The 25383-nt window shown below is 43.7% G+C and overlaps 1 protein-coding gene across 5 annotated transcripts in view; it reads left to right on the plus strand.

Moving 5' to 3' along the window:
- The window catches only part of DLGAP2 (DLG associated protein 2), a 1381880-nt gene that overhangs the window by 1177212 nt on the left and 179285 nt on the right, over positions 1–25383 (plus strand). For all 5 annotated transcript variants that reach the window (XM_073626624.1, XM_073626625.1, XM_073626627.1 and 2 more), the window contains one exon: positions 1134–1281. In XM_073626624.1, coding sequence (XP_073482725.1) covers positions 1134–1281 — 148 coding nt within the window. The remainder of the gene's footprint in view (positions 1–1133; positions 1282–25383) is intronic.

A 25383-nucleotide genomic window follows, 5' to 3' on the forward strand; every position in this document is an offset into this window, starting at 1 on the left:
TGTTGGTCTATCACATAAATTCCCAATAAAATACATTTACACTTTTAGTTGTAACATGATAAAATGTGGGAAATTTCAAGGGGTATGAATACCTTTTCAAGGCACTCTATCTATTCCTGCACTACAATCAGATCACATATTAAAAAATTCTCTGTGATTTAGCTTTTTTTCTGAAGCACTGCTATTAGTTTTATTCATATTTGTTATAGATGGGCACAAGACTTCTTGCATAATCTCCTTACTAGGAATGACATGACTCCTCATACTTGCCTGGAGTAAAGCTAAGCTCCTTCCCCAGAAGTGGGCATTTTACAACTGCAATCCTTTTTCCAGGTTCTTATTATTCTTGGTGTAGTTGAAGTTGTTTCACTGCTCTGGATGTAATATGTGGCCTAGTGACTGCATGAATGCTGATTCCAGTACAGAATTTTAGCTATGTTTTAGAGGTTTAGAAAAGACATGACAAGACAATGGTGGCTAGAGAACCAAATGAGCCTCTAATAATTTTGCCTTGTATATAGTACTACTTTGCTTCCTTTCTTGCTATGTATCCAGCCTTGTGTCACTTTATGTATGAACAAAGGATTTAAGTGATATCAGGATAGTATGCACATTTATAAGAAAAACAGAATCCGCACATTTATTTATATCAGCAACAAAAACAACTTTGCCTAGCAAAATGATTTATCTCTATGGTACTTTCCATACCTTTTGCCGGCCATGATTTTGACCCCTGGAAGTCAAATGACTTAATAAATGTATTGTAAGCTGAAAGGAACATAAGCTACTATTGTTTTTCAATGAAATTATACAAGCATTTGCATTAAAAAATATAGCTGTCAAGCAGGGTTATTAAGTGTGTGCAGTTCTACACACCTGAGCTCACACTGCTTTGTATACTAAACACAAAATGCAATTTATCTTCTCTTTCTTGCCTTCCTAAACAATAAAGAAGAAAATTGCTGCTACAACTGTTTTCTAAGCTGAATACATCAATTAAATTTTCAGAGACTGTATTTAGCAATGTATCTGATATAGCTGTACTGAGACAAGAGGACTGATTTAAAATAAAAACCTAAACTGGGCAATATTCTCATTAAGAATCTTCCAACACTGTCTTTTGTGTTTTGTAGCCAGAGTTACCTACAAGCAGCAAGTGAAATGCCTGCGGGACATGTCCTGGACCCATCAGGAAACTACAACTCTCCAAAATTTCGTTCAAGGAACCAGAGCTACATGAGAGCTGTCAGTACGCTTAGCCAGGCCAGCTGTGTCAGTCAGGTAGAGCACTGACTATTTTTGCCCTATTATTAATATATATATTGTGCTGTGTATGCAGGTCTTGCACATTGAGTCAACTTGTTTGAGGTCGGTAAGACATTATCTCTGCCCGCCACTCATTTTAAAAATTCTAGCTTTCTTATGAATTCTACCAGCATATATGATCAAAGAAAAAGAGTAGTTTAGCGTCAACATCACAACATCATAATGCAAATATGCAGCAGCACTTCAGGTGGGCCTTTTTTAGTGTAAGCGTTTATTACCCTAAAACAAAACAAAAATGGATCCTGTTCCTTTAAAGCATGTTATACAGCACAGTGCTTGTGTTGTGTAATTTGGCCCCTTCTATCACCTGAAATACCTGGCTAATCCTGCCTGGTTCTGCCCTCACCCCTGTAAACTGACCACGGTTTATCATGGCTGCTGAGCCCTGACACCTTGGTCAGTTTACATGTCTAGGGCATCAGCAGCTCTCCTGTTTCTGCTCTGTCAATCCCCCCCCCCCTGTCTACTTTGACAGAGTCAGTTTAGTAAAAAAATGCTGTCTATATCTGATTTCAGAGCACTGCCTGGCACTCATGTGACTGGCCGGCTCTCTCCTCCTCTCCCCCTCTCCTCCTGACTGACGTCAGCGGGGGAATCTTGGTCCCTCCCACTCTAGCTCTCAGATCAAGAGGAGAAAAGCGGAGCTCTGAAATCAGGTATAGATAGCATTTTTTTTAATAAAATACAGAAACAGGAGCACCTAGCATAATGAGACACAGAGAATTATATAAAATGTCAAAGTGGGTTAACAACCACTTTAACTCCCAGCTGCCACATATATGCATTGCTATGTTGCCAAGGACAGCTTATGGTCTACAACTGATAATCGGGAGTTGGTAGGAAGGACTCTTGCTTACAAGAGTACATTGCATAGGATTCCCTTCTATTGGTCTCTGGCAGGATCCCGGCAAGGGGTTAAAGTCTGATTGAAAACTCACAACTGTTTGTTTTTATAATTCATATACTCCTACATGTTGTTATTTTGTGACTAATTTTTGCTTGGAACGCATCACATTTAAATTTAATGAGATTAACCCATCAGCAGACACATAAAACATAATAGAGCAATTCCAATACCGAACAAGATTTGCCCAGTCAGTTATCATTTTCAAAGAGGATTCAACCAACGGGTAATAGGGCAGCTGATGGGCGAATCTTATGTTATTGGAAGCACTCTATTATTTTGTATGTGACTGCTGATTGGCGAATCTCGTTGAATTTAAAAATGATGGATAACTGTTATGGAATTTATATGTAATGGGGAAATTGTGTTGTATTTCACTCCTAACAGGGGAATCTTATCAAATGTGATGGATGAATCCTATTTAGAAATGATGTGCGGCTAGGACAAATGCTCCTATAAATGATGGATAAAGTCCATAAAATATAGATGGATGAATACCTATCAAACATTAGGTGTGCAAATCACACTGGAAATGATTTATAAATAGACTTTGGGGGGACCCCATAGACCAGTGTTTCTCAACTCCAGTCCTCAAGGCACCCTAACAGGTCATGTTTTCAGGATTTCCCTCAGATGAAACAGCTGTGGTAATTACTAAGGCAGTGAAACTGATCAAATCACCTGTGCAAAATAACGGAGAGCCTGAAAACATGACCTGTTGGGGCGCCTTGAGGACTGGAGTTGAGAAACACTGCCATAGACAACTAAATTTGACCCAGGGCCAAAATAGCTGCCTTTTAGCCACTTGCCTACTGGGGACTATCACCCCCTTCCTGTCCAGGCCAATTTTCAGCACTGTCGTACATTGAATAACAATTGCGTGGTCATGCAACACTGTACCAAAACAAAATTGTTGTTTTTTTTTAGATAGATAGAGCTTTAATTTAGTGGTATGTAATCACTGCTGTTTTTTTTTAATTTTTTTTGCTAAATAAATAAAGACTGATCGAACATTTTGAAAAAAAAAACACGTTTTTCTTAGATTCTGTTATGTTTTGTCAATAAGTAATTTCTCTCCTTCCCTGATGAGGCTGCACTGATAGGCAGCAGTGATGGCCACTGGTGGGCAGCAATGATGAACATTAATAGGCAGCACTGATAAGCACTTAAAGGCATCACTGATGCCCACTGAAAGGCAGCACTGATGGGCACTGATAGGATTGCACTGATTATCAGGGCACTGAAAATCTGTGCCCTGGTTATCAGTGTTGATGTCCTCTGTGTGGATTGCCACTTACCGGCTCTCCTCACGCGCTGTCAGCGTGAGGAGAAGAATGACGATAACTGGCAAATCCTGTTTACACTATGATCAGCTATGATTGGACACAGCTGATCATGTGTTAAAGGGCCACTGTGATTGGCTCTTTACCCTGATCCCCGAGCACTCCCGATGCATGCCACGGGGGCACGTGGGGGAGGCAGCATTCTGGGAGCACGTCAATAGATGCCTCCTGGAAATGTGCGACCGAGCTGGAGCCATTATTCAGTTATAGCACGGGCGGGAAGAGGTTAATGAAATTGGTACTTCATACTTAATTTCATATGGTAAAATGTGGAAGATGGAATTCAGCTTTAAAACCCAACTCTGGAGGAAGTAAAAATTCTCCCTTGCAGTGGGGCTGCCCCCACTTTACATGGGTAACTGGTAGTTTAGGTCTAGTGGACAGAAAAAAGCATTTTTTTTAGTTGATCCCTGCTTTCCTGGTAGCCAGTGCTCCCTTACTCTCTGATGGTGGACTGTCCCACTGCATCCCCATGTCCAGTGTAGGCCGGGCCATAGATCCTGCATTGGACTTGATGACATTAGAGGACCTGTAACCGCCAGAGCATAGGAAATAAGAGGCTGCAGGGACTGGTCTAGCAGCATGGAGGTGCCTTTGTAAGCAGAGGATCAGATGAGTAAAACAGTTTTTCCTGGTCCCCTAGACTTAAACGAGTATTTAACCCTTGCAGTGCAAGCACAGCCCTAAACTCAAGCTTGGAAACAAACTCAAGAAGGAGCAGAAGGGCAAACTGTTTTGAGATACAATTGGCAGTAATGATGTGCATCATGTGTCTAAGTTCCTTTGTACTCCTCTAGATTAAACATTTGAGGACCAGGCCTTTTTCTGACATTTGTTGCTTACAAGTTAAAATCTGTATTTTTTGCTAAAAAATTACTTAGATCCCCCAAGCATGATATATTTTTTTTAGCAGAGACCCTAGAGAATAAAATTGCTGTCATCGCAGTATTTTATGTCACACTGTATTTGTGCAGCAGTCTTCCGCCTTCCACTATGTAAACTTCCCTGTGACAGAAATAGGCACGTGACAGGTACTCTTTATGGAAGTATCTGGAGTCTATAAGACTCCAAATCCCCCATCTGCACTTAAAAAATTTTGAAAACTGGCGCCGTTGGTTTCCGAATAAACCGGAAGTAATCTCATGATGTCGCTTCAGGGTTACAATAGCCGAGACCCAATCAAAGCTGATTCCAGCTTTGTTTGGGGCTCTTGCCAGCTGGCGGACAAGCCGGCTGGTCGCTTGGATCTCCCGGTGGGACAGGAGAGCCCAGGCAAGCGGCAGAAGGCGGTAGGAGGGGGGATGCTCCCACTGTTTGTATTAACAGCCGAGCTACTTAGCCACATTGGTTGTATTAACAGCCGAGCTGCTTAGCCACATTGGTTGCCATTACAAGAGAGCTGACCGTCGGCTCTAAAAAACGGTACTGGGGTGATGCCTGAAGCTGCAGGCATTACACCGGTACAACCACTTGAAGCCAAATGATGTAGAGGTATGTGATTTTGCGGCAAGTGTGGTTCTAAAGTCAAAAGGTTTTTTACATTAACCAATTCCGCTCTTTGGGCGTACTGTGTACATCCAAAGAGTGAACCTTTAATCACAAGCTGATGGCTGCAGTAGCAGCCATCAGCTTGTGTGTGTTTTGTAGAGCTGGCTCTCGGCTTCAAAGTGAAAGTGATGCAGCAGCTCCGTAGCTGACGATCACTTTTACACAGCCAGCAGTGCGGTGCCTCCTCCCCTCCCGCCGGCGGCCCCCTCCTCCCATGTTTTCCAGGTTGTCTCGTGCTCACCGGTGTCCGGTAACACAGCCAGCAGCTGGGGGAAAGAGATTGCATTGAGACCGAGGCAAATCCATGCCTTGATCTCACATGCAGACAGTGAAACCGGAAGTAACGTCACTTCCGGTTTCAGATGTACTATATATCCTGGCCAGCACAGCTAGGGGACACAACTGATCTGTGCTTGGTTAGATGGTGTAAAGGGCAAAGAAGACATTGGGGTCTATTAGATACCAAATGTCTCCATAAAGAGTACCTGTCATGGTCACCTGCCCAATGCTATCACATAGGGGTTTATTAACTCCTTGTGATAGCAATCATGTTATCACTTTAAAGGCATTAAATGCATTTTTATACAGAGCTAGAAAATGATCCGAGCCTTTCCAAATAGCAGCGCTTACAAAGATAGGAGAGACACTGCTGCACAATGGTATCACAGGAGCATTGCTAGGACTCTGAAAGATCTGGGGCACCACTGGGCAAATTGTAGGTGTGGCCTCACTGCATTTACAGTGGTAGGGGCTTAAAGGGGCATACCTAAATAGAACCCAAGCTTACTCACTGTATGCACAGCAAACAGCCTATTCCACAGTTCTACCCCTACAAAATATGTTTTATTTATTGTGCTACAAGCAGGAGTCTCAGACATCACTGTATAAATCTCAGCACAATCATTTTTAAAAACTGAAACTCTTATATTATTATTATATATTGGCTTTTCTGCACACAGAATATAGACAGCTAACACTTTAACCTAAGCATACCTAAAGAAGCACTGTATTTAAATAAAGGATATACTAAATAGGAAAACCGCGCTAAGGAACCTGGGTAGAAGAAAGATGGTAGCTGCACCAATAAAACACCAATATCCGTGTAAAATAATCCATTAGTTTGTAAAAGGTGCGCTTACCATCTGTGTACACAAATGATATCATTAAGTGAAAGAAGTGTATATGAGTAAATTAAACTTGCATGAAACAAAGTTTAAAAATAAAAAAATAAAAAATAAAATATAAAAAATTCTTATATTGAAATGTATAAGAAGTGTGCACTATCGTGCCAAAACACACATGTGAAAAACACAAATAACAATCCTGGTCACAATGGTTAAACATCAATCAAGAGAAGGTGTGACACTGATGAAAATATCTATTAATAATAAAATAAAATAATCCAAAGATAGTGAGCATAGTCCATAAAGTAAAACAGCAAGAAAAAGTTCATGAGCATAGGGAAACACATCCACTTTCCATCAGACCGTAATCCATGTGATTGAAGAAAGAAAAAGGAGGATAAATAGATGTGACTTCCAATTGCAGTGAATCCGAGAGAAAAGTGATAAAGGTGGACCCTTACCCTCGATGGTGGACCCCCCTATTAGCGAGGTCTTGCGAGCATGCAGATTTAGCCCTCTGCAGGGACCGTATGATGATAACGTCCACAGCAGCTGACAGATCCAGCGTCTTCACTCTGGTCTGATCCAAGTTCTGTGCCTGGAGGGGGGAGAAGCGCCCACTTGTTCCCAAGGTGGTGGATAAAAAGACAAAAGGAGCTCCAATGGTGTAGTATGTACTAATGGGTTAGTTGTAAAAAAGTACAGCGAAAACGGAGAAAACACACTCCGTAAAAACACTCGTAAAAATCATAAAATAAAGCCGGCATATAAAATAAGCGAACACCCGTGCAGGTCATGGGGCGAACAGTGTGATGGCTTGCAATGCATAGCTGTGGACGTTATCATCATACGGTCCCTGCAGAGGGCTGAATCTGCGTGCTCGCAAGACCTCGCTAATAGGGGGGTCCACCATCAAGGGTAAGGGTCCACCTTTATCACTTTTCTCTCGGATTCACTGCAATTGGAAGTCACATCTATTTATCCTCCTTTTTCTTTCTTCAATCACATGGATTACGGTCTGATGGAAAGTGGATGTGTTTCCCTATCCCTATGTGTTTCCCTAATCCAAAGATAGTGAGCATAGTCCATAAAGTAAAACTTTTTCTTGCTGTTTTACTTTATGGACTATGCTCACTATCTTTGGATTATTTTATTTTATTATTAATAGATATTTTCATCAGTGTCACACCTTCTCTTGATTGATGTTTAACCGTTGTGACCAGGATTGTTATTTGTGTTTCTCACATGTGTGTTTTGGCATGATAGTGCACACTTCTTATACATTTCAATATAAGAATTTTTTATATTTTATTTTTTATTTTTTAATTTTTAAACTTTGTTTCATGCAAGTTTAATTTACTCATATACACTTCTTTCACTTAATGATATCATTTGTGTACACAGATTGTAAGCGCACCTTTTACAAACTACTGTATTTAAATAGCCAGGGACTCCTGACCACTACCCCTGTATATTGTGCTATATGTTATATAATCCTGACCCCTGCTCTTTTTACACTAGGCTGTATGTTACATGCTCCTGACTGCTGAACCCTTTATGCTTGGGTGTACTTTGTATACAACTGCAACCACAGTATATAGTTGTCGGGATTATATAACGTATAGCCCCACGTACAGAGTGAAATAGTCAGGAATATGTAACATGCAGACCTATGCACAAAGTGGAGTGGTCAGAAATATGTAACATACATCCAAGCATACAAATTGCAGTGGTCAGGTGTATGTAACAGAGTGCAAGGTTCAGGAATATGTAACATACAGTATCTAACACAAGTGAGTACACCCCTTACATTTTTGTAAATATTTTATTCTATCTTTTCATGTGACAACACTGAAGAAATGACACTTTGCTACAATATAAAGTAGTGAGTGTACAGCTTGTATAACGGTGTAAATTTGCTGTCACCTCAAAATAACTCCACACACACAGCCATTAATGTCTAAATCACTGGTAACAAAAGTGAGTACACCCCTAAGTGAAAATGTCCAAATTGGGCCCAAAGTGCCAATATTTTGTGTGGCCACCATTATTTTCCAGCACTGCCTTAACCCTCTTGGGCATGGAGTTCACAGGTTGCCACTGGAGTCCTCTTTCACTCCTCTATGATGACATAAATGGAGCTGGTGGATGTTAGAGACCTTGCGCTCCTCCACCTTCTGTTTAAGGATGCCCTACAGATGTGCAGTGGGGACAAGTAAAGATAGACCGGCAGACCATGTAGTGAAAGGGGAGTGCCACATTCAATAGTAGTATTCAAAAAAGCAAACGGGTTCCCCTAAGTGGACTTTTAAGGCACTCTAATTAGTAAGGCAATGTATAAACATGTCTATAAAAAGTTTACATAAATTTTATTGAAAAACTTTAAAAACAGATATAACAAAGCATTGGTTGTTCATACATCAACATGTATACTGTTATAAAAGGGTAGATAATGAATTCTCTTTACACCCAACACGTTTCGATATGTATATCAAATTCTTCTTCAGGGGTGTAGAAGTTTAAGAGAAAATAATCTAAAATGAAGTTAAATGTACAGAAAATCAGTTTAAGGGAAGAACCAAGGCATAAAATTTAGCAGCAAATATTAATTTTAGGCTTTATATTTAAACACTTACATATGGTTGATTAGTAGAGATGTTTGGTTGATTGCTATAAGAACTTGCAATTGGAGTGGCATCAGATTTAGGACTGGTATTTAATAACTCATCTACTTGAAAGTTGTATATGCAAATGACATGTAGAAGAAAGATGGGTCTGGTGGAAGGTGGGGGAGGGGTAATCCCTCGTGTACCCCACCAGAGGCGGCCAGGCAGAAGGAATATACTGAGGCAAAGGAGGAATCCCTGGGAATAAAGAAAAAATAAAAAGATGCAATAGTGAATAATATAAATAGAAATAATAAGAGGGTTTACATGGTCTATCTATTTATATGTTCGTTTCTGTCCAAATAATGTATTCAGTGTGATAAAAAGGAAAAATAGGGGGATGGCAATATCATTTGCAAAGCAAGTAATAGAATTTGTCTTTAGAAATGATATATGGTTTACAACTTTTATTAGTATTGATTTGATAGATCAATTAAATAATTTGGTCTATATCTCTATATAAAATAAGGTAGGAAAATAAGTAAATATAATACTATAATGTAATAATTCATTTTATGTTGCCCATAGGAATAGGGCATTGCCATCCATAAGGCAGCATGGCAATAATGATATAATTCACATAGAGAAATAGTGGTATAAAGATATGCTGATATTTAAAAGTATAAGTATGTAGCTGTGGATAAGGGCTTGAATGTCTATCATTAGAGTAAACAAGAGTAGCAGTTTAAATTAAGATTAAAGTTTAGAGATGTATACTGAAGGGGAAATTGAAAAAATAAATACAAATACTGGAGAGATATTTCCTAGTATAAATGTAAGTATCCATTGCAGGTTGTGAGTAATAATAAATAGATAATATGTAGCAGACCGGTACCTGTATCAATGACGAGCTTAGAAAAACCGACCGCACAGTCCAAATCTTGTGAAGTAATGCCTGGTCTAGGAGCAGTGTGGGTGAGGTTTATAAAGCATGTTAAATCCCAGTCAGCTGGAGCAATAATAGCTCACAGCTGATGTCTGGGACGGTTGCTAGGGAGACCTGTAACGCTGCCCCCTGGACTGGGTGTGCGCGGCGCCGCCCCCACTGCGCGTGCGCGAACGCCAGCACGTCGGAGCGGCGTCCCGCACACCCCATCCACCGACACGGAGAGGCACCACGGCAGACTGCGCATGTCCGCCGGAGTGTCAAGATGGAGGATGTGGGCGGAGATGCAGTACGTCCATCATCCTCCAAGGGAAGCCGCCCAGCAACGATGCTGAACCCGCCGACTGACTTGAGCAGTCAGCCGCACCAACCCCCGCATTCTCATGGCGGGGAAGAGGGAATTGAACTCAGACCTCATCCTCCTCTTAATCTACAAGACCTCCGCTCAGTCGCCGACGACATTAAGGAGGCCCTCGCAGCGGCCGTCTCAGAACTCAGGCTGGATCTGTGTGAGCTCAAAGACAGAGTACAAGTAGTTGAAAGCGCTACGGAGAGACAAGAAGAGACGCTGCACACTGTCACTACCTGCTTGGACTCACATACCCTACAATTGAGAGACATGCAGCGACATCTGGAAGACCTCGATAACCGAGGTAGGAGGCATAACTTGAGAATCAGAGGTCTTCCAGAGTCAATAGAAGGGGAACACATCTCACGATCTGTAGTAAGCATTTTTAACAACCTCCTACAGCGCCCCCCTCAAACCCCCATCGCTATGGAGAGAATCCACCGGGCCCTTCGACCTAAAGGAAGGGAGAACGATCCACCTCGAGATGTTATCTGCTGCATCGTCGATTTCAAATTAAAGGAGGAAATCATCAAACAAGCCAGGGGCATGCAGCAAATTCTTCACGAGGGCTGCCCTGTCCAAATATACCAGGATCTCTCGGGCATCACCTTGCAACATAGGCGCGATCTAAAGCCCTTGCTGGATGCCCTCCGAGCAAAAAATATTATGTACAAATGGAAGTTTCCATTCTGCCTCATGGCCTCCTTTAATGGACGCTCAGCTGCCCTCAGGGTTCCTGAGGACCTACCACATTTTTGCTCCACACTCGGCATACCCCTGATTGCTGTACCTCTGTGGTATGCGGCTTTCCGCCCCAGGCCATCCCATCGGGACGGGCCACGGGACGAACCCATGGAAACGCACAGCTCCAGGCACCGCAGGCACCGCTCTCCTTCTACCCCAAGGAGCCACGTCATCCATCGCGCTGGGACACAGGAAGCTAATCCCACTATATCTTCGCGGTCCAGAACCCATAGGGATCATTAAATCAGGGTTGTTAACGCCCTGTCACTCCTGTCGGATCACCCAGTTCGACCGTATGACAGCCGTTTGGCCTTTTGAATCAGTTCTGTTTTGCAAACTTTATTTTCTTTGTTTTCATTTTGGTTTTACGTCGGCAGGACCTCAGCTTTAACAACCGATCCCCCTCCCTGCGCACTGTACAACGCCCGATGCACTGCACCTTGCACCTCAGACAGCCACTACAATCTGCCATACCAGCAACACCACCCTGCTATACTGGTCAGCTTTCAGTGTAAACGACTGCACTCCATCGATCCACCCAGCGCGGAACTACATTCCCCACACTGCTTAGCAGATGTAAGCTCCGCCCGGAACCACCACGCCGTCACGTCTCTCTGTACGGACTTCCTGTCTTCCCCAAGATGTGCTTTGAAGGACTCCTCGTAGGACACTTCCGGCAACGAAAGCTCCACTTCCGCATCTCACCTCCTCTACACCTGCTTCAATCCAGCATTCCTACCACCATCCGGCTCCCGTCAGCAATCCTCTACAGTACGTGAGAAATCGCATCTAGTATACAACGCCTCCCGGTGGACAACACCTGCTGTCACCGACGTGCCAATCGTCTCTCCCACTCTACACTGCTGGACTGTCCTGGTAGTATCATTTTACCGATATGCTCTTGTGTTCTATGGTCCTACACCAAAAACTATCATTGTTGTTATATAATGTTGCTTGTACCTTGCACCTATTGTTTAGTGCTTTTAGCCTATCTAGCTCTGCTCTCTAAGTTTCACAGGGCAGTACTTGAACTTAACAGGGCTGCTTCAAGAATCGCAAGTTAGAAAAATTTTTTTTTTTTTTTGTTGTTTAGTCATTTTTAGACTATTATTGTTTTATGCTGCAATTTGTGTGTGGGTCGTGGCTCCTCTCCCCTAACTACACCACCAGACCCTTTGGGTGCCATGGATATGGCTGACCTGGGGGAGATGACATGGTTCTTGGGCTGTCATCGCTCACAGATCAAGACGGGGAGCGATCACACGGCGCACTATACAATGCTAAGCACCCTAGGGGTCCACATAATTCTACAGCCCACGGGGCACAACACATACCTCTGCACACTGACAAAAAGCTCTTGCTACCAGTCTCAGAAGACTGTTATGATAGCTAGTTACCTCTACCGTTGACTCTCCTTGTCCTGTGGCGGCAGACCACACTCCACCACCTGTACCTTTTCCCCGTAATACCCTCCTCTCTCCATCGCCTAGATTAGGGTCAACCCCCATACGGATCCGCACTGTGGTTCAGTAATCCCTATTGGGAACTGTGCCACAGGCACACTCCGTACCACACCGACCTCTTACATTAGAGGTTTGTGGACATATCGTTCCGCACCTCTTCGGTAACCCCCTGGTTTCTTACTCACTTCACACGAGCCTATCCCCTGTAAAGCGGATCGTTCCGTTCTCCCCCTACCCCCTATTCCTTCCCCCGTCCCCTCATAATGGCGGCTACCTCAAACACCCACCCACATGGAAAGATGCCTCTTCCTCAACTGAATGATCTCAAATTGCTCTCGGTTAACATCAGGGGTCTGAACACTCCTGAAAAACGATCCCAACTCCTCCATTCACTCAAACAGTCCAAAACGCAAATAGCACTGATACAAGAAACACATTTTCGGACGGATTCGATCCCCAAATTACACAACAACCACTTCCCCACGGTCTTTCATGCTTTCAACTCTGCGGCAAAATCGAAAGGGGTATCCATCCTCATTTCTAAACACTGCCCCCTCCAAGTGACTGACGTTCACCGAGATCCGCTCGGCAGATTCCTTTTTATAAAAGGAACTCTACACCAGAGAACATTTACAATCGCCAATATTTATGCTCCCAACTCAGGCCAAGTTACCTTTTTTCTTAACACACTGCAACTACTCTCCAGCTTCTACTCCGGCACCCTTATAGTCGGCGGTGATTTTAATGTTCCACTCGTCCCATCTATGGACACCTCTACTGGGACTTCCTCCCTCACATACCGAGCCCTACGATCTATCAAACACCAACTAAGCAATCTTTTACTCCATGACACTTGGCGCACCCTCCACCCTAAAGAAAAGGATTTCACGTTCTTTTCCTCCCCACACAACAAATATTCTAGACTGGATCACTTCTTTCTTTCCCAACAAGACCTGACATACCTCACTAGCGCGACCATTGAACCATCCTTACTCTCAGACCATAGCCCCATCTCCATGACTTTACAATTCACCGCTTCACACAAACGGACTCGTATTTGGCGCCTCGATAACTCATTGCTGTCTGACGAGGTCAATGCCCTCAGACTGTCTACGTGCCTCGCAGATTTTTTCTCAAACAACTCGTCAACTGATGTCACCCCCGCTGTTATATGGGCCTCACATAAATGTGTCATTCGCGGAGAACTGATGTCTATAGCGGCGCAACGCAACAAACTTAGGTATGCCCGTATTAACGAACTCACTGCACGTATACGCAAACTCGAACAATCGCACAAGGCTTCCCTTGCTGCGGCTACCCTAACTGAACTTACTCAGACGAGAGAGGAACTTTTAGATGTGCTAAACGTTACACTGAAACGGAAATTCGCATTAACGCACAAGCTTTACTACGAATTCTGCAACAAGGCTGGTAAATTCCTGGCAAGGGCTCTCCAAGCCCGGAAGGCCTCTAACACCATCCACAAGATTAACAGCCCTACAGGGGAAGCCTTAGTTACCAATAAAGACATATCAACGCAATTTATCCAATACTTCTCCAAATTATACAACCTTCCTCCTTCCACCCACGCTACCAACACTTCAATAGACCGTCCAAATGCCATCAAAAAATTTTTAGCACAATATGGACCCACACCTCTTTCCCCTGAAGATGTGGAATCCTTAGACCTCCCTCTCTCGGTGACCGAATTACACACGGCTTTAAAACAAATGAAGTCAGGTAAAAGCCCTGGACCGGATGGTCTCTCAGTCAGCTATTACACATCCTTTGCTACCACCCTCCTCCCACATTTAACCAAAGCTCTAAACACCCTTGCCCCCGACTCAGTGGCTAATAACGACCTGCTTGACGCACACATTACACTACTGCCCAAACAGGGTAAAGACCCTACACTTGTGACCAATTATCGCCCCATCTCCCTACTAAACGTAGATTTAAAAATTTATGCTAAAGCATTGGCCAATCGCATTTTGCCCTTCATCCCTACCCTGATCTCCTTGGACCAAGTGGGCTTTGTCCCTGGCCGCGAAGCTAGGGACAACACCACCAAAGCACTGAACATTCACCACTGGCTCACTAAAACGTCTACACCTGGTTTCTTCCTTTCATTGGATGCAGAGAAGGCGTTCGACAGGGTCGCTTGGGATTACATGGCAGCCTCTTTGAGAGCTGTAGGCTTTCCACCACGTATGATGCAGATGGTTCTGGCCCTCTATTCTTCCCCGAGGGCGAGAATCAGGGTTAATGGGGAATTGTCGGACGCCTTCTCTGTATCCAATGGCACCCGCCAAGGCTGCCCCTTGTCGCCTCTAATATTCATATTGACCATGGAACCTATGCTTCGAAGACTGAGGGACAACCCGGCCATTAGGGGTGTAGACGTTCATCACACTCAGTATAAACTGGCAGCCTACGCTGACGATGTTCTACTTTTCTTGACAGACCCCATTACAACTTTACCAAATTTACTGACAGACTTCGCTCTCTTCAAATACCTCTCAAATCTTCAAATCAACTTTGAGAAATCAAAGGCCCTCAACATCACACTGCCAACGGCCACTGTAAACCTATGCAAAAACAACTTTCCATTCAGTTGGGAAAAATCTGACATTTCATACCTCGGAATCAAACTTACAACAAACTTATCCGATCTCTACGCCAAAAATTTTCTACCTTTGATTCTCTCCATCCAAGCGGATCTCAGGAAGTGGCACCTGGGCTCCTTTTCTTGGCTGGGCAGGATCGCCATACTAAAAATGAATATCCTTCCCAGACTCCTATACCTCCTCCAAGCTATACCGATCAAACTCCCGACTTCCTTCCAAATCTTCACCCTCATGCACAAAGGCTCCATCAACGTCTCCACGCAAGAAAACAGGTTCAAACTGTTTTCTAAATGGTATAGGACACCTGAGAAGGTCCACCACTTTCACCCCACCATTCCCCCTACCTGCTGGAGATGTGGTACATCCCGGGGCACTCTACTACACATTTGGTGGGAATGTAACCAGATACAACCATTCTGGAATGAAATCAATCAGTTGATCTCCCAAATCACTACATTCCCACTAACACTCTCTCCAGCACACTACTTGCTCCACCACACTCCCGCCTCCCTGAGCTCTTATAAAAAATCCCTCACTTTACATCTCATCAACGCAGCCAACCTATGCATCCCCGCCTTTTGGAGGAACACTGCCCCCCCCACGGTCCGAGATTGGATCCGCAGGGTGGACAGAATAGCCGACATGGAAAACCTTATCTGCCAATCCAATGACCGCCCTACCAAATTCTACGCCACTTGGGCGAGCTGGCTACACTACAAACAAACCCAAACATGGACATCATTGTCCCAAACTCCTCCATGATCCTCTTAAAAGGCTATCCTATACTCCCCGTGTGGGTCAACCCCCTATAACAATACCGCCTTTCTCGCCCCCCCTCCCCCATCCCAGTTCCTCCCTACAATGCCCTCCCCGCACTATCTCTCACTAATACTCACATTATACAAATACCAGTAAATGCCCTTCCTGTTTAGCCCACAAGTAAGGGCACATGTTTGCACTGCTATGATCACTACAATCCCAGCCCGTCCTCCAGAGTCCCTACCGGGAACTAAACAGACATACCACCACACCACTGCTCTGTACTTTATTCATTTCCCTTTCCAACATCCCGGTCCATTCACAGCGAAGTTCCCTTTAGGGGTGAATGGTACCTGGATTGTCACCCAGTGGTCTGCACCCCACCCACAAGCTTCTCCCGGGCTTAATGCTCACCGCTGCCTATCTTGGCAGAAGATACATCAGCAACTATCTGATGATTGTCAATTCCACGGTGCTCCTCACTGGCTCCCTCGGGCTAATTACCAGCCCGTGGACGTGTTACATACGCTAAAAATATCTTAGGAATCTTGCTAGTTCACACATGTTACTGTTTGTATGTCTCATAGACTCACTTATGGTGATCAGAGCCTTTTTCAAGGGTGGACAGCTTGTACTACTGCATTATGACTGTCTATTATTCACCTGTAACCTTGCTTATTGAAATGTATGTTACATAACTTCTGTTTGCCAAAAAAATTTAATAAAAACTTTTTGGGAAAAAAAAAATTTATAGAAGCATTGTATTTTAGATTAAACAAACAATTTTTGGTATATATATATATATATATATATATATATATATATATATATATATATATATTTATTCACCAGGGGCACATCAGATGGACTACATTGTCACAGATACAGGAGTGAAAAGAACAGGAAAAGATTCCATTACCAAAAATTAATATATATAAGGATGGAGTTTATCCTTTATTGGTGACGATAGTCGTCAGATGAAATGTCCATCCTAAACAGATGGGGGTAAGGGAGGGATTATCTCTCCATTCCCCCAGATGAAAAGCCCTCGAGGAATGGCTTGAAAGATATAGTATCATTCAAGCCAGGGGGCAAGGTGGCTTTGAGAAAGTAGATCCATTTAACTTCCATCTGGAGGAGGGTCTTGTTCCAGTCACCCCCCCTTGGATTTGGATGTATCCTGTCAAGGATTAAAATTTTATCCTGGGAAAATTTCCACCATGCACGATAGTAACATGGCGTCCAAGGGAGAGGTCTGGGTCACAAGATTGCATGCTGGCAATATGCCTGTAGGCCCTCACCCAGAATTCCAGCTTGGTTTTTCTTTTTTTTTTTTTCTTTCTTTTTTTTTCGGCCACCATTATTTTCCAGCACTGCCTTAACCCTCTTGGGCATGGAGTTCACAGGCTGCCACTGGAGTCCTCTTTCACTCCTCTATGATGACATCAATGGAGCTGGTGGATGTTAGAGACCTTGCGCTCCTCCACCTTCTGTTTGAGGATGCCCTACAGATGTGCAATAGGGTTTAGGTCTGGAGACATGCTCGGCTAGTCCATCACCTTTACCCTCAGCTTCTTTAGCAAGGCAATGGTCGTCTTGGAGGTGTGTTTGGGGTCGTTATCATGTTGGAATCTTGCCCTGCGGCCCAGTCTTCAAAGGAGGGGGATCATGCTCTGCTTCAGTATGTCACAGTACATGTTGCCCCAGACCATGACACTCCCACCACCATGCTTAAATGTAGGCAAGACACACTTGTCTTTGTACACCTCACCTAGTAGCCACCACACATGCTTGACACCATCTGAACCAAATAAGTTTATCTTGGTCTCAGACCACAGGACATGGTTCCAGTAATCCATGTCCTTTGTCTGCTTGTCTTCAGCAAACTGCTTGTGGGCTTTCTTGTGCATCATCTTTAGAATAGGCTTCCTTCTGGGACAACAGCCATGCAGACGAATATGATGCAGTGGTGGCATACAGTGAGGGAAAAAGTATTTGAACCCATACTGATTTTGTACGTTTGCCCACTGACAAAGAAATGATCAGTCTATAATTAAAAAAAAATCCAGAAAAACGCATTTCAAAAAAGTTATAAATTGATTTGCATTTTAATGAGTGAAATAAGTATTTGATCACCTATCAATCAGCAAGATTTCTGGCTCCCAGGTGTCTTCTATACAGATAACGAGCTTAGATTAGGAGCACTCAAAGGGAGTGCTCCTAATCTCAGCTTGTTACCTGTATAAAAGACACCTGTCCACAGAAGCAATTAATTAATCACATTCCAATCTCTCCACCATGGCCAAGACCAAAGAGCTGTCCAAGGATGTAAAGGACAAGATTGTAGACCTACACAAGGCTGAAATGGGCTACAAAACCATTGCCAAGCAGCTTGGTGAGAGGGTGACAATGGTGCGATTATTCCCAAATGGAAGAAACACAAAATAATTGTCAATCTCCCTTGGTCCGGGGCTCCATGCAAGATCTCACCTGATGGAGTTTCAGTTATCATGAAAACAGTGAGGAATTAGCCGAGAACTACATGGGAGAATCTTGTCAATGATCTCAAGGCAGCTGGGATCATAGTGACCAAGAAAACAATTGGTAACACACTACGCCGTGAAGGACTGAAATCCTGCAGCGCCCGCAAGGTCCCCCTGCTCAAGAAAGCACATGTACAGGCCCAAAAAAAAATGGGAAATGCCGCGCTCTAAACAAAAAACTAACTAAGACTAAGCAGCAGCTAAAATGTGAGATACACACATAAAGACAAATAAGAAACAGAAATAGCTGCGCTGATAATAGTGAAAAATTAATATTTGATAAAGTATAATGATAAATAATCAAACATATGACTCTATTGCACTGTGAATGTGACAAAAAGCAATAAAGGTGAAAATGTCCAATATTGAAATTGTGTCAAATAAATTAAGAACAGTCCATAATTAACATACTGGTGCACAAATAAGTGAACAAATGAAACTTTGAAAGGAACGTGATCTTCCACCACCCTTATGTGCCAAACACCAAATAAAATGCACGCTTACCAAAAGGCAAGCTAATTAAGCTTGCGGCTATGTACCCAGCCAGGGCCTTTATCCAGAGGATACAAGGGCAACAACTCCAAATGGCATCAGCACAGTAGAGGAGAGATGAGCAGCTGGTGGCCGGATGGCTCGGTTTAACAAGGTACACGCATAGATACCAGATGTCACTCAAAAAATGAGAAAAGGGAGCGCTCCAAAGTGTAAATCAGATAATATCATTTAATAAAATAAGGAATAACACACTTACAGGAAGCACAGTTAAAAACAGCAAGAGCAGCCGGCCGGCTTGCGAACGCCCGTTCACTCAGAAGCACAAACACGATGATGTCAGCAGGTGCCCCAAGACTACATCATTTTATGAAGAAACGCACGTTGGGAGGACTGGACGTGCTGTCATCATCGCGTTCGCAAGCCGGCCGGCTACTCTTGCTGTTTTTAACTGTGTACCTTGTTTTACCGAGCCATCCAGCCATCGGCTGCTCATCTCTCCTCTACTGTGCTGATGCCATTTGGAGTCGTTGCCCCTGTATCCCCTGGATAAAGGCCCTGGCTGGTTACATAGCCGCAAGCTTAATTAGTTTGCCTTTTGGTAAGCGTATTTGGTGTTTGGCACATACAGGTGGTGGAAGATCACGTTCCTTTCCAAGTTTCATTTGTTCACTTATTTGTGCACCATTATGTGAATTATGGACTATTCTTAATTTATTTGACACAATTTCAATATTGGACATTTTCACCTTTATTGCTTTTTGTCACATTCACAATGCAATAGAGTCATATGTTTTATTTTTTTATCATTATCCTTTATCAAACATTGTTGTATTTTGTAATTTTTGCACTATTATCAGCGCAGCTATTTCTGTTCCTTACATGTACAGGCCCGTCTGAAGTTTGCTAATGAACATCTGAATGATTCAGAGGAGAACTGGGTGAAAGTGTTGTGGTCAGATGAGATCAAAATGAAGCTCTTTGGCATCAACTCAACGTGTTTGGAGGAGGAGGAATGCTGCCTATGACCCCAAGAACACCATCCCCACTGTCAAACATGGAGGTGGAAACATTATGCTTTGGGGGTGTTTTTCTGCTTATGGGACAGGGCAACTTCACCACATCAAAGGGACGATGAACAGGGCCAGGTACCGTCAAACCTTGGGTGAGAACCTCCTTCCCTCAGCCAGGGCATTGAAAATGGCTTGTGGATGGGTTTTCCAGCATGACAATGACCCAAAACACACGAGTTACCAAACATCAGTCTCAAAACCTTAATGACTGACTTAATGACTTAATGATGAGAGGATCTGCAAAGAGGAGGATCTGCAAAGAGGAGTGGGACAAAATCCCTCCCGAGATGTGTGCAAACTTGGTGGCCAACTACAACAAACATCTGACCTCTGTGATTGCCAACAAGGGTTTTGCCACCAAGTACTAAGTCATGTTTTGCAAAGGGGTCAAATACTTATTTCACTCATTAAAATGCATATTCATTTATAACTTTTTTGAAATGCGTTTTTCTGGATTTTGTTGTTGTTATTCTGCCTCTCACTGTTAAAATAATTCTACCATTAAAATTAATGACTGATCATTTCTATGTCAGTGGGCAAACGTGCAAAATCGGCAGGGGATCAAATACTTTTTTCCCTCACTGTATGGTCTGAGCACTGACAGGCTGACCCCCCCACCCCTTCAGCCTCTGCAGCAACGCTGGCAGCACTCATACGTCTATTTACAGTTACAACCTCTGTATATGATGTTGAGCACGTGCACTTAACTTCTTTGGTTGACCATGGCGAGGCCTGTTCTGAGTGGAACCTGTCCTGTTAAACTGCTGTATGGTCTTGGCCACCGTGCTGCAGCTCAGTTTCAGGGTCTTGGAAAACTTCTTATACCCTAGGCCATCTTTATGTAGAGTAACAATTCTTTTTTTCAGATCCTCAGTTCTTTGCCATGAGGTTCCATGTTGAACTTCCAGTGACCAGTATGAGAGAGTGAGAGCGATAACACCAAATTTAACACACCTGCTCCCCATTCACACCTGAGACCTTGTAACACTAACGAGTCACATGACACCCGGGAGGGAAAATGGCTAATTGGGCCCTGTTTGGACATTTTCATATAGGGGTTTTCTCATTTTTGTTGCCAGTGGTGTAGACATTAATGACTGTGTATATATCAATCAGTGTAGCGCAGCAAAATAAATATATTAAAATAAATAATTTTATTATAATTTATATAATGTCCAAAAACGAAGTAAACAGTCCTTTGTAAATAAATTTCTCTGTGAATTTCTTCAATGTATCCAAAAACAGTCAATAAGTGAAAAAATAACAACGTGAACAGTCCTGTGTAAATAAATTCCTCCATGAGTTCAATATACTGTTTTCAATGTATTCGGTGACTGAACTTTTAAAACAGTGTGTAAATCCTCCACCAAGCAAAGTGCCTGCTCACCTCGGTGTAGATAAACAGTAAACTTGTATCTCCTCACAACCCGGTCAGACAGCTCCACTCCTAGTTTCCTCATTAGTAGGATAAGGAATCAATATAGATAGAAGCAGGTTGTTATCTCCTCTACACCCAGGCAAATGGCTCCAATCTTTCTCTCCTATTTGATATATGATCCCATGCTCACAGCTCTCCTCAGATTATATACATAATGAAGTAGAAAGGACAAACATAGTGTAATTTGTATGGAAATGTTTATTGCCAAACCCCGCTTTAAAATACACCTACAAGAATTCAATGATAAAATCATATGTAATAGCAGACCCGGCTCACCACCTCACCAGGTGAGACTCCGCTAAATGTTACCCGCGTATCGCCAAGTAGGGATGAGCCGAACACCCCCCTGTTCGGTTCGCACCAGAACATGCGAACAGGAAAAAAGTTAGTTCGAACATGCGAACACCGTTAAAGTCTATGGGACACGAACATGAATAATCAAAAGTGCTAATTTTAAAGGCTTATATGCAAGTTATTGTCATAAAAAGTGTTTGGGGACCTGGGTCCTGCCCCAGGGGACATGGATCAATGCAAAAAAAAGTTTTAAAAACGGCCCTTTTTTCAGGAGCAGTGATTTTAATAATGCTTAAAGTCAAACAATAAAAGTGTAATATCCCTTTAAATTTCGTACCTGGGGGGTGTCTATAGTATGCCTGTAAAGGGGCGCATGTTTCCTGTGTTTAGAACAGTCTGACAGCAAAATGACATTTTGAAGGAAAAAACTCATTTAAAACTACCCGCGGCTATTGCATTGCCGACAATACACATAGAAGTTTATTGATAAAAACGGCATGGGAATTCCCCAAAGGGGAACCCCGAACCAAAATTAAAAAAAAAAAATGACGTGGGAGTCCTCCTAAATTCCATACCAGGCCCTTCAGGTCTGGTATGGATATTAAGGGGAACCCCGGCCAAAATTTAAAAAAAAAAATGACGTGGGGTTCCCCCTAAATTCCATACCAGACCCTTCAGGTCTGGTATGGATTTTAAGGGGAACCCGCGCCCAAAAAAAAAAAAAAAAACGGCGTGGGGTCCCCCCAAAAATCCATACCAGACCCTTATCCGAGCACGCAACCTGGCAGGCCGCAGGAAAAGAGGGGGGGACGAGAGTGCGGCCCCCCCTCCCTCCTGAACCGTACCAGGCCACATGCCCTCAACATTGGGAGGGTGCTTTGGGGTAGCCCCCCAAAACACCTTGTCCCCATGTTGATGAGGACAAGGGCCTCATCCCCACAACCCTGGCCGGTGGTTGTGGGGGTCTGCGGGCGGGGGGCTTATCGGAATCTGGAAGCCCCCTTTAACAAGGTGACCCCCAGATCCCGGCCCCCCCCCTGTGTGAAATGGTAAGGGGGTACATAAGTACCCCTACCATTTCACGAAAAAAGTGTCAAAAATGTTAAAAATGACAAGAGACAGTTTTTGACAATTCCTTTATTTAAATGCTTCTTCTTTCTTCTATCTTCCTTCATCTTCTGGTTCTTCTGGCTCTTCTGATTCTTCCTCCGGCGTTCTCGTCCAGCATCTCCTCCGCGGCGTCTTCTGTCTTCTTCTCCTCGGGCCGCTCCGCACCCATGGCATGGGGGGGAGGCTCCCGCTCTTCTCTTCTTCTTTTCTTCTCTTCTTCTCTTCTTCATTTTCTTCTCCGGGCCGCTCCGCAATCCATGCTGGCATGGAGGGAGGCTCCCGCTGTGTGACGGCGCTCCTCGTCTGACAGTTCTTAAATAACGGGGGGCGGGGCCACCCGGTGACCCCGCCCCCCTGTGACTTGACGGGACTTCCCTGTGGCATTCCCCGTGACGTCACAGGGAAGTCCCGTCAAGTCACCGTGCGTCAGAGGGGGGCGGGGTCACCAGGTGGCCCCGCCCCCCCGTTATTTAAGAACTGTCAGACGAGGAGCGCTGTCACACAGCGGGAGCCTCCCTCCATGCCAGCATGGATTGCGGAGCGGCCCGGAGAAGAAAATGAAGAAGAGAAGAAGAGAAGAAGAGAAGAAAAGAAGAAGAGAAGAGCGGGAGCCTCCCCCCCATGCCATGGGTGCGGAGCGGCCCGAGGAGAAGAAGATAGAAGACGCCGCGGAGGAGATGCTGGACGAGAACGCCGGAGGAAGAACCAGAAGAGCCAGAAGAACCAGAAGAACCAGAAGATGAAGGAAGATAGAAGAAAGAAGAAGCATTTAAATAAAGGAATTGTCAAAAACTGTCTCTTGTCATTTTTAACATTTTTGACCCTTTTTTCGTGAAATGGTAGGGGTACTTATGTACCCCCTTACCATTTCACACAGGGGGGGGCCGGGATCTGGGGGTCACCTTGTTAAAGGGGGCTTCCAGATTCCGATAAGCCCCCCGCCCGCAGACCCCCACAACCACCGGCCAGGGTTGTGGGGATGAGGCCCTTGTCCTCATCAACATGGGGACAAGGTGTTTTGGGGGGCTACCCCAAAGCACCCTCCCAATGTTGAGGGCATGTGGCCTGGTACGGTTCAGGAGGGAGGGGGGGCCGCACTCTCGTCCCCCCCTCTTTTCCTGCGGCCTGCCAGGTTGCGTGCTCGGATAAGGGTCTGGTATGGATTTTTGGGGGGACCCCACGCCGTTTTTTTTTTTTTTTTTTTTGGCGCGGGGTTCCCCTTAAAATCCATACCAGACCTGAAGGGTCTGGTATGGAATTTAGGGGGAACCCCACGTCATTTTTTTTTTTAAATTTTGGCCGGGGTTCCCCTTAATATCCATACCAGACCTGAAGGGCCTGGTATGGAATTTAGGGGGACTCCCACGTCATTTTTTTTTTTTAATTTTGGTTCGGGGTTCCCCTTTGGGGAATTCCCATGCCGTTTTTATCAATGAACTTCTATGTGTATTGTCGGCAATGCAATAGCCGCGGGTAGTTTTAAATGAGTTTTTTCCTTCAAAATGTCATTTTGCTGTCAGACTGTTCTAAACACAGGAAACATGCGCCCCTTTACAGGCACACTATAGACACCCCCCAGGTACGAAATTTAAAGGGATATTACACTTTTATTGATTGACTTTAAGCATTATTAAAATCACTGCTCCTGAAAAAACGGCCGTTTTTAAAACTTTTTTTTGCATTGATCCATGTCCCCTGGGGCAGGACCCAGGTCCCCAAACACTTTTTATGACAATAACTTGCATATTAGCCTTTAAAATTAGCACTTTTGATTTCTCCCATAGACTTTTAAAGGGTGTTCCGCGGCATTCGAATTTGCCGCGAACACCCCAAATTGTTCGCTGTTCGGTGAACTTGCGAACAGCCAATGTTCGAGTCGAACATGAGTTCGACTCGAACTCGAAGCTCATCCCTATCGCCAAGTGATAGGCTTCCTCAGTAGCAAGAAAGATTGGAGCTGTCTGACCAGGTTGTGAGGAGATACAAGTTTACTGTTTATCTACACCTGGGGTCTCAAACTGGTGGCTCTCCAGTTGTTGCGAAACTACATGTCCCATGAGGCATTGCAAGGCTGACAGTTACAAGCCTGACTCCCACAGGCAGAGGCATTATGGGACTTGTAGTTTCGCAATAGCTGGAGGGCCGCCAGTTTGAGACCCCTGATCTACACAGAGGTGAGCAAGTACTTTGCTTGGTGGAGGATTTGCACACTGTTTTAAAAATTCAGTCGCTGGATACATTGAAACAGTATATTAAACTCATGGAAGAATTTATTTACACAGGACTGTTCACATTGTTATTTTTTCACTTATTGACTGTTTTTGGATACATTGAACAATTCACGGAGGAATTTATTTACAGAGGACTGTTTACTTAGTTATTTACTCATTCATTCCTAGCTAACTTTTTGGTATTATATAAATTATTATGAATTTTTAAATATTTTTACTTTGCTGTGCTACACTGATTTATATATATATATTTCTTTTGAGGTGTTGTGAAATCACTTACAGTGGTTGGCAGGTCAGCATATACATTTATTCATTATATTTACTACTTATAATTATTCATCATCCTTTGCGCTGATTGCTTTACCCTTTTCTCATATAATTAATGGCTATGTATTGAGTTATTTTGAGGGGATAGCCAATTTACACTGTTATACAAGCTGTACACTCACTACTTTACATTGTA

The sequence above is a fragment of the Aquarana catesbeiana genome, linkage group LG04 (assembly GCF_042186555.1).
Source record: "Aquarana catesbeiana isolate 2022-GZ linkage group LG04, ASM4218655v1, whole genome shotgun sequence".
Taxonomy (NCBI): Eukaryota; Metazoa; Chordata; class Amphibia; order Anura; family Ranidae; genus Aquarana; species Aquarana catesbeiana.